General features: G+C 55.0%; 1 protein-coding gene across 1 annotated transcript; it reads left to right on the top strand.

The window, feature by feature from the left end:
• The first annotated feature begins 1,361 nt into the window (after window positions 1-1,361).
• Window positions 1,362-15,062, top strand: DRP2 (dystrophin related protein 2). The gene is made up of 21 exons (XM_082289382.1): window positions 1,362-1,443; window positions 2,247-2,403; window positions 3,478-3,598; window positions 4,078-4,346; window positions 4,842-4,988; window positions 5,482-5,560; window positions 6,743-6,803; window positions 7,209-7,270; window positions 7,546-7,620; window positions 9,543-9,744; window positions 9,953-10,038; window positions 10,737-10,894; window positions 11,029-11,195; window positions 11,513-11,624; window positions 12,007-12,143; window positions 12,398-12,463; window positions 13,175-13,240; window positions 13,531-13,674; window positions 14,305-14,542; window positions 14,689-14,809; window positions 14,948-15,062. The coding sequence occupies exons 1-21, from the start codon at window positions 1,397-1,399 to the stop codon at window positions 15,040-15,042; spliced, it is 2,610 nt and encodes an 869-aa protein (XP_082145508.1). The 5' UTR covers window positions 1,362-1,396; the 3' UTR covers window positions 15,043-15,062.
• Window positions 15,063-16,880: the final 1,818 nt, after the last annotated feature.

The following is a 16,880-nucleotide window of genomic DNA, read 5'->3' as shown; positions in this document are numbered from 1 at the left end:
CAGCCTGTTGGATGTTTTTAGATGAATCAAACTTAGCACCAGTCTTGGCGATCATTTGATTTTTCTCTGAGAACTGGTGTGGAGGGGGTATTTTTAGCTGTGCAGCCAAATTCCTTGTCTGGTTGTTTTCTCCTGCCTGTTGTTTTCCTCGGCTTGGCTGAATCTCTTCTCCAGACACCTCCATGAGTCCTTGGACAGCACAAGTGACAAGTATTTACACATTCCCCTTGGAAGAGCTGCTGCTTTTCCCCCAAAGGCAGCTGCCCTTATCTGGCCTGTTGTTTGCTCTGTTTAGAAAGTACTAACACATTTAATTATGGTTGATTAAGCACCTGGGGATAATTATCTCAAGCGAGCTCTAATATCAAAGCAGCAGTCGATCGAAATGCTGCCATTTCTCCAACACAACTCATTGATGTCTCACTTGTGGGAATGTGTCCATGTGTTTTACTTAATAAACTGTGTTTTTTGGAGAAAAAAAATTCCCCTCTCCCTCGCTGAGTCCTGTGTGAGGGGCTTCTGATCCTGTGTGTTGCTGTCACCAGCACGTGCAGCAGAGTGCACCGTGAGCAGGGGCATGATACAGTGCTAAAGGCTCAGGAGAGGATTCCAACAAGGATTTGTTGTCCAGGGACCAGCACCCAGTTTTTCCAGCTGAGTGTGCTTCCTTCATGTGGCTGGGTTAGGATTTGCTGTCATCTCTCCATGGCCTCTCGCAGCACCCTTCCCACGGCTGCTCATTCTGGAGAGCTGCGGAGGAGAAGCAGCATCTGTGGAGGAGAAGTGGCTTCTCAGATTTGCCATGCAGGCAGGGAATATCCTGAAGCCTCTGTAGAGGAGCAGGTGGCAAGTCCCAGTATTGGGGATGGCATAAAGGATGTTGGCAGATCCCCTCAGTGCCTAGGAACAGCAGGATCAGCCTCTTCTCAAAGCACAGCAGCCCTGAATAATATGGGAAAAATCATCATTAGCCCCGCAGGCACTGTGACACATAAGGACCAGCTCTGGCTTAACAGCTCTCAGTGAGATAAGCTCATTGCTGGATAACTGAGGAGAGCAGGAGATGTGCAGTAAGCCCTCCCTTCAACCTTTGCTCTTAGTGCTGCTGGAGCTGTCACTCCATCCTTCCTCCAGGGACCACCAGGAGTTTCCTGGGAGCTGCTAGCAGACCACTCAAGGAGCAAGGCAGCCCCCTTGAGAGTTGAAAAACCAGTCAGGGTTAGTACAGAGCAGGGTGGGTGTCCCCAAGCAGGTTCTCAAAGCACCAGGCAGTGATCTCTGGGTGCAGTGTGGTTCTGTTTCTGCCCAGGTTGAAGCCTCGCAGGATGGTGCAGGACCTTCGTGTGTAACCCCCCGGGCTCCAAGCAGTGCTGCCGGGCCCCAGGCCCCTCTGGAGATGAATCTTTGCTGGAACGAGATCAAAAAAAAATCCCACAGCCTTCGGTAAGAGTCCTGCCTGGAGCAAGCTCTGGGCTGCCCTGGCCTTCCAGCCTTGCCTGCTGCTTGTGATTGTCAGGAGGTTTTTGAACTTTTTTGCTTGATGAGGCACATGAATGCGCAGTGACCTTGGCTCGGCTCCCCTTCTGGTCCACAGACTTTTGGATCTCCTTATGCTGGAAAGCATCTCCCCCATTTCTACCCATCCTGTCCTTTCCTCCCTCCCTGCTTTCACTCCTGCTTGCTTTCTTCTGTCTCTCTATCCTCTGCCACCTCTGCAGTTGTCTCTTTTTGCCCCAGGGCTTTGTCTCCACCTGCTCTGTGCCTGTCCCTTCACTGGGAGCCCTCTCCACTGTGTGAGGGGAACATGCCTTCCAGACTGTCAGAGCTTTCAGCTCCACAGCCAGCATGACAGAGAGCTTAACTGGGGCATGTTAATTGTCTCCTGCCTTAATCCAAGGCTCCTGGAAGCTGCCCAGACATGTAAATGCCATCCCAAGCCCCCCATGCTAGCCAGAGCAGTTCTGACCCACAGGCAAACATGGAATGACTGTCCTCTACTCTGGGCTCCAGGGTGAGGAATAGCTTCAGTTTCCTGTTCCCAATGCCTCCGTGCTTCACCCCACCTGGCAGCGTAGCCTCTCTGCTGGCTGGGGGTCATGCACAGCCCATGCTGAGGTGTGCTGCCAGTCACTGAGGAGGTCCTGGGGGTCAGCACCCAGCCACGGTGCTGTGCTTCCCCTCCTCAGGGAACCTGCTCCTCTCCTGTCTGTCTATCTGCCATCTCACTGTCCTTGCTCTCCTGCCAGGGCTCGGCTGGAGGCCTTCTCTGACCACAGTGGGAAGCTGCAGGTGCCTCTGCAGGAGATCATCGACTGGCTGGGGCAGAAGGATGAGGAGCTGTCGGCACAGCTGCCCCTGCGGGGCGATGTGCTCCTGGTGCAGCAGGAGAAGGAGACACACGCGGTACGTTCCTTGTGCCTCCTGGTCACTGCTGGGATGGGTTTGGGGTGGGCAGCCCAGCCTGGGACCCGTGCCTCATGTCACTGCCCGTGCCACAGCCTGTGGGTGCACCAGTCCTTGACTGTCTCCACCTCTGCTTCCTGAAAAAAGGCAGAGCCCATCTGGTTTTAGACAGTAAACCCACATTACAGCCTTGAGTCACCTGCAGCTGGTGGTGAAGCCTGCCATTTGTAGTGGCTACCCTAAGTCCTACCTCTCCCTGGCCTCTGCTTTTGGGATCCTGGGGCCTGAGAAGGCTGCTTGGTCTAGGGGCAGTCCTGTGGCTGGAACAGAGTGATTACTGAACACATTATCATCATATCTAAAGCTGGGCTACACCCAGACAGATCAGAGTTTCCTGCTCCCATGTTCACAGCATTTTCTTCTCACTGCCAGTAGCTGTTGGGCTTTAGTTGTTTTTACCTTGAAAACAAAAAGAAAATGTTTACTGCTGCTATCCCTCATCCTTGATGGAGCTTCCCTGGTGCACAAACAGCCCATCCAGCAGACAGCACTGGTGTGGGAACTGCAGTTGGAGGGGAGGAGAGGACAGACTAAACCAGCATGCCTCTGAAGTCTTCCCTGGCAGATGTGCTGCTTTGGGGCATCCTGCTGTTCCTCTCCTTGCTCCTGCAGCAGCTGGACCTGTTGCTGAGCGGCTGCTGGAAGGACTGCTAGCGTGGCCATGCTCTCGCTGCACGAGTGAGGAGTGTCTCCAAGCAGTGCCCCTGAAGGCACCATAAATAAAACAGTTCCTCTTGTGCAGCCCTGGCTCAGACACACCATTCTGGGCTCTCTGTTCTGTCTCCCCATTCCAGCAAAGCTGCAGGCCAAACCTCTGCAGGAGTCACCTTCTGGCAGGTGGCCATTCCTTCCCTGAACTGCAAAAATATTTCTCTTAACACTGACTTCTCTCTGTGTGTCCAGTGAGGTTTGGGCCTTGGGGTGAATAAATCACTGCAGCATTTGGCAAGGGGGCAGCCAGGGCACAACTTTCTGCCTCAGCCTGCTGTCTCATCCCTGTGCTCTGCTCTCCAGGCTTTCATGGAAGAAGTGAAGTCTCGGGGACCATACATTTACTCTGTCCTGGAATCAGCACAGGCTTTCCTTTCCCAGCACCCATTTGAGGAATTAGAAGAACCAGCTTTAGAAAGCAAAGGTCTGTGGAGCTCCCCTTTTTTTCTCTGGTTTCCCAGCTCCTCCTGGGCTGGTCTGGAGAGGGTGGAGTGGAGGTGGCTGGTGTGGCACAAAGCTGCACATCAGTGCTCTACCTCACACCACCATGCCCAGGCTGTGCCCAGTCCTTTGGCCAAAGGTCAGACTGGCACAGGAAAAGGCAGAGGCTCCTGGTGCAGTCCATCATGAGGGGGGCATCTCATGAGGCAGCACCACATGTGCTCTGGGGTGGGTTTTTAAAAGGCAGCATGGCTTCTGCCTGTGAGGATAGAGAAGCTGGATACCTAGAGGAGCTGGTGCAGAGATGGATACTATTATTGCTTGTTTTCCTTCCCCTTTCCCAGTTTTCCCTAGATTTTTTAATCTCCCATTTCCCCGTCCGCTCTCCATCCCTTGCCCCACTCTCCTCTGGGTTGGGCTCTCATTTTGGATCCCTGTTCCCCTCCTGCTTTGCCTTCACAGATGTGTCTCCCCGGCACCGGATCCAGAACATCAGCCGCTTTGTCTGGAAGCAGGCGAACGTGGCCAGCGAGCTGTGGGAGAAGCTCACGGCCCGGTGCGTGGACCAGCACCGCCACATTGAACGGACACTGGAGCAGCTGCTGGAGATTAAAGGGGCTATGGAAGAGCTCAGCACGACCCTGGACCAGGCTGAAAGCGTGAGGGAGACCTGGGAACCCATCGGGGACCTCTTCATTGACTCCTTGCCAGAGCACATCCAGTCAACCAAGGTACTCCTGGCTCTGAGAAGGCTCCGACCTCTGCCCCAGAGGTGATGAAATGCTGCTTCCCAGGAGGACAGAGCTGCTCCCATGGACTGCTCAGTCCAAGGCAACCTCATTGCCTGGCATCTCAGGGCCAAGTCCTCCTTCCCACAGACCCCCTGCTTTGTGAGGGAGGTTTTGGCCAGCAGTGTCCTGAACAACTGGCCATGCTGAGTGCCTCGTCATGGCACAGACCTTACACAGGTACAGTGGCTCAGCATAGTTGAATCATTGTCACCATTGCATTTATCAGGAGTCATCTGCAGCCTGATAGGTTTGGTTGGGTATTTTTAACCCTGCTAAGGTACCCTGTGGGAGGGTTAGTCAGCAGTGGCTTGGCAGCCACTAGCTTAGCCCACCCTAGCTTGTAGCAAAGGAATCTGATCCAAGTCCTGGCTGCTCACCTGCTTCTTTTCCTTCTTACCCTGCTCTGTGCTTGTGTCCCTGGGCATTGGACTCCAGCTGTTCAAAGAGGAGCTCTCCCCTGTGAAGGATGGGGTGAAAGTGGTCAATGATCTTGCACACCAGCTTGCCATCTCAGATGTCCACCTGTGCATGGAGAATTCCCGCACCCTGGAGCAGATCAACACCCGCTGGAAACAGCTGCAGGTGGGAAGGAGTCAGGAGCAAGCACTGCAAACAAACCATGGGCAGGAGGATGCTGGGAAGGGCTGTCACTGCTGAGCTTCAAGGAGGATAAAGTAAGGTTTGGCACAGCAGGGATGTTCCTGGAGGAGGAGAGCATCAGTTCAGTGTGAGGAAAGTGGTAAATCTGCAGAGATCTTCATTGGGAAAAGGCAGTGGGAGGAACAAAGGGAGAATCAGGATGTGTTGGTGGAGGGGGTCAGTACCAGCTGTGACTGCTTTGATGTCTGTGAGAGTGTGGATGCAGGTGAGCTGGAGATGTGGCTGTGCTGCCTCAGCCTGTGGGAGGAGGTGCAGAGGGTTTAGCAGGCTGAGGGACACAAATACCAAGATAGGAGAGGAAGGAAGAGCATCTGTGTGCTGGGGCATGTCTGAGTCTACCCACAAGCCTTCCTGAATGGGTCATCAATCCCAAATGCCCGCTGGACTGCCAGTGCATTATTTTTCCATTCTCCAGGCCTCCATAAACGAACGCCTGAAGCAGCTCCAAGATGCCCACCGGGACTTTGGACCAGGCTCTCAGCACTTCCTCTCCTGTACGTGAGCGGGTCCCCCTGGCTTCCGCCATGACGTTGCCTCTGCAGAGCAGCCTGGGCTGTGGCACAGGAAAACAGGGTGCAAAGTCCTGTTGCTGAGGCCAGAGCCATGCACGAGGCTGGAAAAGGGCCCAGGCTGGTACCCAGTGCACAGGAGCCAAAGCAGAAGGCATCTCCAAAGTTGGCATAGTGCTTCCTCACCTTGTGGGACCAAGGGTGGGACGTGAGTGTGGTTTCCCTTCAGAGCACAGAGCTGTGACACTCGCAGCAGCAGCTCCCAGGGGACACCGGGACTGTGTCAGCCTCAGAGCAAGACAACAGATGGCAGGAAGAGGCTGTCCCTCAATTCCTGTGTTAGTTATTTGTAGGTTAAAAATGTGCATTTTCAGGAGGTTTTATTCATGTGGTGAGGTAGAGGGGTGCTGTTTCTACATATCAGAGCTGTTGGCTGACAGCTCTCAGACCTGCAAAGGGTGGGCAGCAGGTTGTGCTCCAGAGCCTGGGGTCTGTCCTTGGAAATGCTGAGCCCTGCAGAGTCTCTGAATGTCAGTGGGATTTGTTGGCCTGTGCTTCTCTCCAGACTGTGTACCCCTATCTGAAGGGAAGGATAACTTTTCCAGTTGCTGGAATTGATACACTGCCTGTGAAAAAGGAAAATAACCGAGGGTCATGCAATGGCTTCCATCCTCTATACAACACAGGCTGGCAGGCAACTGGTGTGGGATGAATCCTCATCCTCCCAAGATACTGCAGCTGGCACACAGAGCAGGAGTAACAGGAGCAACAGATGCTTCGGGTGTCTGAGCCAGGCCATAACAGGCAGTGCTGTGTCTGTGTGCCCAAATCTCATCTGCTATGAGTCCTGCCCACTGGTGGCCATAGAGTTGCCTCGGGCATCATCAAAAGCATCAGGGAGTGTGTTTTCCTGAGTTCTGAGCTCAGCCAGGTACAAAGCCCCTGTCTCGAGAGGAAAGGTGTCTCTAACAAGACCAGCAGTCTCGTGCCTTTCTTATAGGCAGCATCCCCTTGCCTGCACCGACACCTCCAGCTGGTGATCTGGGAAGACACAGCCTTTCCAGAGGCACCCACCTGTTGGCACAGTCCTGCTGGGCTGGCATCAGAAACAGCATCAGCTTAGGGGAGCATTTGGTGTTGATCTGACACACGTTTCTCTCCTTGCAGCCTCTGTCCAGGTTCCCTGGGAGCGAGCCATTTCCCCCAACAAAGTGCCATACTACATCAAGTGAGTGTGTTCCCAGACACAGCCCGTGGTCTTCTCTGGCCTGGCAGGATCAGGAATTGGGGACCAATTGGGAGAGGGGGGCAGTGAACAGACTGGAGTGAGATCTCACCTCCAGTGAAGCGTGTCTTGCCCAGCCTGGCACAACCAGGCTTTCCCTGCCTGCTGGGATGCCCAAGATGAGGGGAAACCGTGGCTGGAAGGAGAGGGGGCTGGCAGCAAGTGGGGATATCCTACTGTGGGTATCCTTCATGTTGCTGTGGCTGGGGAACGTGCTCAGTGGGATGCAGCAGCGTCTGCAGACACTGAAATGCTCCCTCCTAGTGCTGGCCAGGTCCTTTTTTAAATCTCTTGTGGCAGCTTTTGGTTACCAGATTGACTCTTGGTCTCCATCTATTTTCCTTCCAGCCACCAGGCCCAGACGACGTGCTGGGACCACCCAAAGATGACAGAGTTGTACCAGACGCTGGGTAAGGAGGCTGTCACAGAACCATTGGAGTAGTATCTGCCTCTTTGCAGCATGGGGTGCACGTGGGATTCCCTCAGGCCACCTGCTCCCCTCTGTGGCACAGGGTCCCCCAAAGCAGGGGGGTGTGACCCCTGCCAGGCTCTGCTCCTCACCCTCCTGCACGTGCTCTGCTTCTGCTGGTGGGGCTGGGGTCTGGGCACTGCAACTGCTGCTTCCTGCCCTGGAGATAAGGATGTTGTGCCGTGGTTTTATTCTTGTTTTCCTGTGTCACTGCAGCGGATTTGAACAACATCAAGTTCTCAGCTTATCGGACGGCCATGAAACTCCGGCGGGTGCAAAAAGCCCTTCGATGTGAGTGTGGGAAGGGTTTCCCTCCTGCTGGGTCTCCCTCAGTGAAGGCATTAAACTAACACAAGCTTTTATCAGCACATCAAAGGCAGGAGGCACCAGGGGACAGGTAGCTGAGGCGAGAAACCGGGAAGATCAGCCTGGGAAGCTGAGCAAATCCACCAGTCTCTGACAGTGCCTTTCTTTACAGGCTTGGGGTGGAAATGACTCAGGGGTAGGTGTTAGCCAAAGGGATCTGAGAACAAAGTGGTCCAGCTCAGAGTTACAAAGCCGTGGGATCAGGCAGGAGCTCACCAAGCAGCTCCAAAGGAGCATGGAGAAGGTGTGGATGTAAGTGAGAGATGAAACCAGCCTCACTGGCAGGGACAGAGAGGGCTTCACTGCTTAAAGAGCAGGGAGGGAGCCAACAAACCTGGCTTCTGCCCTGTTGGTGAAAACTGGAGGATTAATAGCTGGGTTAATATGATACGACAGGAGTTCAAACATCTCTTCAAGAGGTAGCTGCTCCTTGGAAACTGCTGAGGAGTTTCTGGTGGAACTGGCAAGCAAGCAGATGGGAATCTGATAGATGCAGCATCCTTGGCTGCTCAGAGCTTTTGACAAAACCTCTCACCTAAGGCTCTGTCAAAAAATCCTGCAGCAGCAGCCTGAGGGAAATCCCCTTCCTGAATTAATTTTTCGTGAAGGAGAGGAGGTACAGCCAGGCAGCAGTGGGGTCCCAGGCAGTCCTGTGGAAGGGCTGGAGGAAGGCAATGAGCCAGGGTATAAGGAGGTTGGGTTCTCAAGGGAGTCGAGCCCTGGCTGTGGAGTATTTTCACGACACTGGTGATGAGGCTGCCCTGTACCCAGGGGCATTCAGAGATGAGGTAATGCAAACAGAAGAAAGCAGCAGCTGGCTTTTGGCCACCCTGTAAAAGTGTCCCTGCAGCAGCAGCAAGGTGGAGAGGAAACAAGGGTGAAGAGTAAAGGAGAGCCCTCCCATGTGCTGCTTGTGCATCTTTGGTTGTGCATCTCTTGCATCTCACATGCTGTGCTGTCGCCTTCTTTCCAGCCCAGAAATGACTTGAATAAGTGCTCTTTATTCAAGATATACTTGAGAAAAGGGCAAGGAGGTTGCCAAGGCAGCTTTCCCATAATGAGAAGTTTGGTGGAGTGGCTGTGTAGGAAAGAGGCAGTGAGGGATAGATCAGAGCCATATGCAGTCGTGGGCAGTGTGGACACGAGGGTGGGCAGGAGCGATACTCCCTGGCACGGGAGCTGGGGCTTCCCAGTGCAAGTGTAGCAGCTTTGACAGGAGAAGGGAGGATTTTTCCACAGAGTGAAGTTACAGTGTGGAGAAGGCACACAATCCCCTGGTGAACATAAATGGTCTCAAAGATGTGGAAGGGTTTTCAGGAAAGCAATATTGCTGGTTGCTAACACAGTAGCACATACAACCTGCAGCCATAGAAATCTGAAAGCTCACGGTGTCCTAGCCCTGTTTTGGATTTGTGCCTCAACTCCCTCACTCTATCAGAGCTGGAGACAGGACTGATCCATCTCTGGGCAGCTGCTTGTGGGGTCTGTGTGGGTCTGTGCCCCCACACCTGCCCCACAGGGACCTGGCATGTGCAGAGAGGCCAGCACTGGGCTCTGCACAGAGCTTTCCATGGATAGCATTTTCACGGCTGTGGCTGGACATAGCAATGAGGAAAGAAGGTCACAGAGAATGGTGGCTCAAGGTGGAGATGTGGTATTTTGGGAGAGGTTTACAGGTGGGAGAAGAATTCTAGGAGCTGTGCCCATCCTGCCAGCATCTTTCCCAACACAGTGTGGGACTAACACTGCCCCAGGTTAGGACAGGGCTGCATCTCTCTCCTCTTGGTTCTCACCTCTGTGATTTCCTCCCTTTCCCTCTGATCCTTCTGCCCGTGCTTCCTGTGCAGTGGACATGGTCACCTTGGGCACAGCTTTGGAAATCTTCAATGAGCATGACCTGCAGCCCAGCGACCGGGCGATGGACGTGGTGGAGGTCATCCACTGCCTGACCGCCCTCTACGAGCGGCTGGAGGAGGAGCGGGGCATCCTGGTGAACGTGCCCCTCTGCGTGGACATGAGCCTCAACTGGCTGCTGAACGTCTTTGACAGGTACCTCTCCCTCAGTGTCCCCCGAGCTGTGGGGCTGCCATGCTTGGGAGGAAACCTCTGTGCTGCTCTTCCAGCTGGCACTGCTGTTGAAAGGTTCTGGCTGCTAGTGAGGGGGGGCTGCCTGGTGTGTGCTTGCCTTGATGACCCCCCTGCCAAAAAAACCCCACTCTGGAACATTTGCCAACCTGTGCAATGTCTCGTCCTGCAGCGGCCGCAGCGGGAAGATGAGGGCTCTCTCCTTCAAGACAGGCATTGCGTGTCTGTGTGGGACAGAGGTCAAGGAGAAGTTTCAGTGTGAGTCCCTTGTCTTCCTCCCCCACAACCTGGTGAGAATTAACCTGGGGAAAACAGGAGTGGTTTTGTTTCCTGGCTTACACCTTCTTTGCCCAGGAGGAGCAAAGAAAGCTTTCCTGCAGTGACTAAGATGCTTGCATCATCACCTCTCCCTCCTTCTCCAGGCCTACGCCACCACCGAAATTAGGAGGTGTTTTTGTAGACTGACTGGTGCTGCAGTGATCTTGCTTGCATGGCACTGTAAGGAACAGTGCAGAGAAGGCACACAGGAAAGTTATCCAGTGCTTTCCAGAAGGAAAATACCAGGGAGCACATGGGTGTGGGGAAGTAGGTTTCAGGCACATTGCTTTCCTCACTGCATTTTAACCATGGAATGCTGTGGAGGGGAATATTGTGTAGCATAAGGAGCACCAAGGGGTTAAATAAAGGGATTGAGCTGATTCATAGAGGACAGGCTAGCTGTGGCTGTTAAATAAATGATGTATGTAGCCCCTGTCTGAAGAAGACTCTAAACTGGTTATTAGGAGCTGGAAGGATACTGGTAAAGGTTATTTAATCATAGCTCAGTTTTTTCCTCTTATTTGAGCTCCCTGCTGGAGGCGGTCAGGGGGTCCCTGGTGTGACCCACACACTGCTCCCCCATGCCTGCCTCCTGTTGGGGTGCTGGGGTGTCAGCTGCATGTCTGCCCTGCCCGCAGATCTCTTCAGCCAAGTGGCGAACGCCGGGGGACTGTGTGACCAGCGGCACCTCGGCGTCCTGCTCCACGAGGCCATCCAGGTCCCGCGCCAGCTGGGGGAGGTGGCAGCGTTTGGGGGCAGCAATGTGGAGCCCAGCATCCGCAGCTGCTTCCGCTTCGTGAGTGTGGGGCCACGGCCCTCGCCCTGTTTGCAGCAGCCGTGCTGGGGACAGGCTCCTGAGGTGGCAGGGGACCTGCACCCCACCACGGCCGGGTCCCAGCTCTGAGCAGCCCCTTCTTCTCCCCTCCCCAGAGTAATGGGAAGTCTGCCATTGAGGCGTCCCAGTTCCTGGAGTGGGCCAACCTGGAGCCACAGTCCATGGTGTGGCTGGCGGTGCTGCACCGGGTGACCATGGCTGAGCAGGTGAAGCACCAGACCAAGTGCTCCGTCTGCCGGCAGTGCCCCATCAAAGGGTTCAGGTAAGGGTTGTGATATGTGACCCTGGCCCCAAGGGGAGCACGTGGTGTCCTGCAGGAAGAGCTGAGTTTGCTCTGTGCTCTTGGGGGAGCCTGGAGCTCTGCAGCCAGCAGTGTTTCGGGCAGGGCAGAGCAGCTGCCAGCTAAGGGGAAGGAGCAGGCTGCTTTTCTGGGGACTTCAGCCATCAGCACTGTGGGTTCACTGGGGTGTTAGAGCAACACAGGCCACCTCTGTCCCCTCCCACTGACCTCTTCTTGGGCTTTAAACACGTGTTTTTGATGACTTCCAGTGCATCTCTATGGCCTCTTGACCTCTCCAGGTATCGGAGCCTGAAGCAGTTCAATGTGGATATCTGCCAGACCTGCTTCCTCACCGGGCGAGCCAGCAAGGGCAACAAGCTGCACTACCCCATCATGGAGTACTACACCCCGGTATGGAGCTGGGCTGGGCTGGGACGGCCTGGCTCAGAGCAGGTCCCGTTGATGGCAGCAGCCTTGTGATATTTAGGCTGGTGCAGCCCCACAAGCGAAGCCCTTGTGTAGTTTCATACACTCTGCATGCTGGAGGCTGCCTGTGTCCCTGCTCTTCTGGGGCTCATGGTGAGCAGGATGCACGGTCCCCAATGCCCAGCTTGCCCTGTGCCAGGCCCCATGACTGACAGAGCTGCTGTGTGCCCTCCTTGCTTCCTCAGTTTTATCTTCCTCTTCCCCCATGGAGCTCATGCCCAGCCTGAGGGGTCTTTCCTGTGGGTACTGAACTGTGGTCCCCCACTTTCCATTAAGCAGCACTTTTGTCATATTTGGGTCTCTGCAGACCACATCCAGTGAGAACATGAGAGACTTTGCCACGACACTGAAGAACAAGTTTCGGTCCAAGCAGTACTTCAGCAAGCACCCACAGAGGGGTTACCTGCCCGTCCAGTCTGTGCTCGAGGCTGACTTCTCTGAGACGTGAGTTGGCTGTGCCTTGGGTTTTGTCTTTGGGCCCAGAATGAGACATGAATTCTGTGGATGGAAGGAGCATCTCAGCTCATACAGGGCTCCTGGGGGAGGGCTGGAGGAGCACTTGCTCGGAGGGTGATATGACGCCTTGTTCTCAAAGGAACAGAGATTTCAGCCTCCCTCTCCAGCCTGTCCCTGGCTCTTTTCAGCCGGGTGAGATGAGCCTCTCCCAAGCCCTGCTGACTAGTGTGCATCTCTTGCAGCCCAGCCTCCTCCCCGATGTTGCCACACGCCGACACACACTCCCGGATCGAGCACTTTGCCAGCAGGTACCACCACTGGGCTCTGCTGTCCTGCCTGGGCACAGAGCATGATGCTGATGGGTATGGGGGGGCAGCTTTTGGGGCAGATGTATGGTCACAGACCCCTCCACCCTTCCCAGCATGCTGCAGGGCCAGGCAAACCTGCCTGGGACATGGCTGATGCTGTGTAAATTGGCAGCAAAGACCATGCCTTTGACAGCAGATGTCTCGGGGATGCAGCAGCCTCCGTGTTCTGTCCTGCTCTCCCCAGTAGCTGCTGGATGGATTCTCACCAGGCACATCCCTCGGTGTCTTGTTCTGCTCTGTCTGTGTCCTCACCAGAACTGTTTGCCAGCTTCCCACTGCTGCTGCCTTGTGGTTTGTGGAGTCTCTGCCCTCACCGTGTGGACCCAAGGAGTACAGGGAGCCTGTACTTGTAGCTCAGGCCCCTAGGCTGGAGCTGGAATTCTTACACCTCTTTCCTTTGCTTGTGAGAGAGGAGGCTGAGCCAACTGCACAGCAGCAGCTCTTTATTCCAGAGACTTACACCCAGCAGTGTATTTTGGTTTTTTTAAAAGGCAAAACTCTCCAGAGCCTGTGCAGAAGGGCAGATTGGTGCAGGCCAGGTGGCAGACCTTGCCAGAGAGGAGTCTTGCAGGGGCTGCCCTAAGTAGGGTGCACTGAGCAGACATTCAGGGTGTCTCTGACTGTATTTCAACCTTCTTCTCTTCCCTCCAGGCTTGCAGAGATGGAAAGCCAGAACTGTTCCTTCTTCAGTGATAGCCTGTCCCCTGATGACAGCCTGTGAGTTCTGTCTCCCTTCCTTTCCCCTCACCTCCTGATGAGTCAGGGCTCCTGTGGCTCTATCCACGCCTAGCCAGGGTACAGAAATGCTTTCCTTCCCAGTCCCATTGAGTGAGAGGCTCTCGGGCACCCCCAGCTACCAGGGATGCTGAGCCCCTTCTGAGCTCCAGGCCTGGAGCAGCCAGAAGGAGCTCCCCTTTGAAACTGCCTCCCTCTGTGCTGTCCTTCCCCAAGGGCACACAAATCCCATGATTTCCCTAATTAAGGTGTTTCTCCACCTGCTGGAACAGGGACGAGGACCAGTACCTGCTGCGCCATTCCAGCCCTATCACCGACAGAGAGCCTGGGGGCAGCCAGCAGGTTCCAGGAAGCCTCAGCATGGATGACAAGGGAGAGCTGGAGCGAGTGCTGGCTCACTTAGAGGATGAAAACAGGTAGAGACAGGGGCAACTCTGAAAGTGGGGGTTATAGCCTGAGAGGGGAGAAGGGACTGGAGAAGCCTTGTGGAGCTCAGAGTGGAGCCAGGGGATGCAGCTGGGTCTGGAGGAGGGGATTGCAGATGCTGAGAGGGAAGGTTTGGAGTGTGTCTAAGCTGACCACTAAAACTCAGTGAGGGTGTGTTCTCCAAGGAAGGGAGATAACTCTGTTCTCCCAAAATGTTTCTTCCCACATCCCCAGAACCTGTTCCCCTCCTGAATCCCAAACTAGTTGAAGTGACCCCAGGGCACTCTGTCTTTCTTGTCCCTGAGCCCCTCGTGTACAGTGGTAGTGCTGCCCTGGACCATATGGGGTGAGGCTCTAGGCAGGGCAGATCAGCTCAGGAGGAGGTGATGCTTTCCCTGCCCTTGTTTTCAGCCCCTTGGGAAGTGGTTGCATATCTGTGAACTCCCTGAGCGGGGTAAAACCACAGACAGGCCACTCTGCAGTGCAGCATCCTGGCCCTTAAGCTTCACAAATGGCATAGTTTAGTCTGAGTCATGGGCCATCCCCAGTGTGCAGCTCCCGGGTGTTTCCAGCAGTCTCTAGGAAGGACTGTGGGGATGCTGACCTGGGCTGTCCCGCAGGATCCTCCAGGGAGAGCTGAGACGTTTGAAATGGCAGCATGATGAGGCAGTGGAGTCCCCAACCTTGGCTACAGGCTCTCCCGAATCAGTGCAAGACCCACGTAACGACGAGCTCCTGGCAGAAGCACGAATCCTCCGGCAGCACAAGAGCCGCCTGGAGACACGGATGCAGATCCTGGAGGACCACAACAAGCAGCTGGAGTCACAGCTGCACAGGCTGAGGGAGCTGCTGCTGCAGGTATGCTCAGAGCAAAGATCTGGGACCTTGGGGTGGGCTTTGCCACAGCAGAGCTGGGACAATGGCACAAAGGGGATAGGCGGAACAGGGGAAACCAAGGACAGAGGATCATGGCAACCTCCTCACAACAACTCTTCTCACTCCAGCCTCCAGCAGAGTCAGAAGGCAATGGTTCAGCAGCCTCTTCCTTGGCTTCATCTCCACATCAGTCAGAAGGCAGCCAGGCAAAGGAGAAAGAGCACAACACCCCTGACACTGAAACTGCAGGTGAGGTTTGGGCTGAGCTCCTGGCCCTGCTCCCTTGTCTCCATGCTGCCCACACCCTGCCATCCTGCAGAGATGCTGGCAGCCAGGTGGATGTCCAGAGAGCCTTTTCATACCCACCTGCTCTCTCTCCCACTGCAGATGAGGTGGAAGCCAAAACCCAGGAAGTCAGCATGTGCCTGGAAGACATAATGGAGAAGCTGCGGAGCGCCTTCCCCAACTCTCGAGGTACTTGAGTGAAATCCTCCTCTCCCGCTTCTTACTGCTCCCTCAGGTGAGGTTTTCCCCACAGAGCCCTGCCCCGATCCCAGCTTCCCTGCCACAGCTGATGACCTGTAGTGCTTCAGCCAAGAGCTTTGCTGCTGCAGTGCTGCTGGGATGGGTGCGTGGCCTGGGAACAGAGGAGGAGGAAGAGGCTTCACAGCTGCAAGGAGAGGTGATCAGAGCTGCCAAGAGCACAGACCAAACAGATCCCTGTGATGAGCTGCAAGGCAGCCTCCTGCCCTGCTCAGGACCTGCACCCTGTGGGGCTCCCACTATGAGGATGGACAGACCTGCCAGCACCCACCTGCAGCGACAGCTTTGAGCCACCTCCTGGCTTCATCCCTGTCCAGACCCCTCTGCAGGAGAGGTCGAGGCCCCAGCTGCCCGATGAGATGGAAGCAATGGTGCAAACCCTCCTGGCTGCTCGTGGACGGCTCTTCCCAGCAGGGATGGAGACTGGGGGATGTGTGTGTGGATGGCACTCCACTCACTCAGTGGGTTTTGCTGTTGGTCATTCTCCTCTTTCCCTCTGTGCTCCAGTCCAGGAGCAGCACTTGGTCTCTTGCCCAGGCTGCCAGAGGGAGACATTTCTTGGTGCCAGCACTAACATGAGGTCTGCCCATGCAGACTCTTGGCCACTTTCTGCCATCCCTGAGCAGGATCCTCCTGGCTCTGCAGCAGCCCCCTTCTAACCAGGTGGCTCTGGATTCTATTTTCCTGACCTGTCTATTTCTCTTTCAGGTATGACCTCCCTTATCTAACACCTCCTGTGAGCCAGAGGCTTTTCCTAACCAGCTACCTGGCTGCTTTCCTCCCCCTCTCTCCCTGCCATGCTCCCTGTGCTGCAGCAGACCTCACACAGACTCCCTCCGAGCTGGTGGTGCAGGATGCTTGCCAGCTCCAGAAGATCTCAGGGGAACATGGGTCACGCAGGAGTGGGACTGTGGGCTCCCCAGGAGGCTGGTTTGGTCACTCAGCCACAGTGTCCAAGCATGGGTGGGATGGTTCAGAAGAAAGAACTGAAGCCATGAAAACTGCCTGTCTCCCCTGGCAGCCACAGGCTGCTGCCTTTGCTTGCAGCCCTCGGGGGATGCTGAGCTCAGCATCCCACTCTTCATTTGTGCCCAGGAGCCTCCAGGTTTATGGGCACCAAAACACTCCTGGAGCCACACAATTTTTAAAATAACTCTTTATAACAGTAAGCAGCTGCCAGCCTTACGGTTTGAGCTCTGCCACCCAAGGCTCTGCAGCCAGCTAGGCACATACCACCAGGAGAGAGTCTGTGAGGTTTATGGAGTAGGGATTGAGTCCATGTTAGAGCTTCAGCCCAGCTAGTAGCCTTATATTGAGAGGGTCTTTATAACAGAGCCTTATTGTTGTTTAATTTGCATATATTTCTATATATTATATATATATACTGTACTTAAATACCCTCATGGGCTCACTCTATTAAACTCTAATACCTTAAGTGTAGCTGCCCTTCACTTTCAGACCAGCCCAACTCCTGCTCCCAGGGGAACCAGCACCTTCCCTGTTGCTGGTGTTGCCTTGCAGGGCGGCTGTGAGGGAGCTCAGTGAGGGCTGGACCCACAGCAGGTACTTCGTGGTTTCCTGGGGATCCGTGCCTTTGCCATGGCGCAGAGAGCCTGTCCTGCACTGACCCAGCTCCATCCCTGGGCAGGGAGGGGTTTCTCCAGCCATACTCCAGCCCCGCGGCCACCTTGGTCAGATGCAAGTGCGTGGCAGTGTGGGTGGGCAGCAGGACAGGCAGGGCATCTCCTTGCTACCCCCAGGGAGCAGCTGCCCTGCT

The sequence above is a fragment of the Coloeus monedula genome (assembly GCF_965178545.1).
Source record: "Coloeus monedula genome assembly, chromosome: 12".
NCBI lineage: Eukaryota > Metazoa > Chordata > Aves > Passeriformes > Corvidae > Coloeus > Coloeus monedula.
Note: the sequence above shows the minus strand (reverse complement) of the source record. Positions and strands in the feature narration are given on the sequence as shown.

What these genes read in the sequence shown, in the direction of transcription:
- DRP2 (XM_082289382.1), top strand. Translation starts at nt 1,397, where the DNA reads ATGAATCTTTGCTGGAACGAGATCAAAAAAAAATCCCACAGCCTTCG. An exon ending in AGAGTTGTACCAGACGCTGG is followed by an intron (nt 7,271 to 7,545) that starts GTAAGGAGGCTG and finishes GTGTCACTGCAG; the next exon opens with CGGATTTGAACAACATCAAG. An exon ending in TGCCCCATCAAAGGGTTCAG is followed by an intron (nt 11,196 to 11,512) that starts GTAAGGGTTGTG and finishes TGACCTCTCCAG; the next exon opens with GTATCGGAGCCTGAAGCAGT.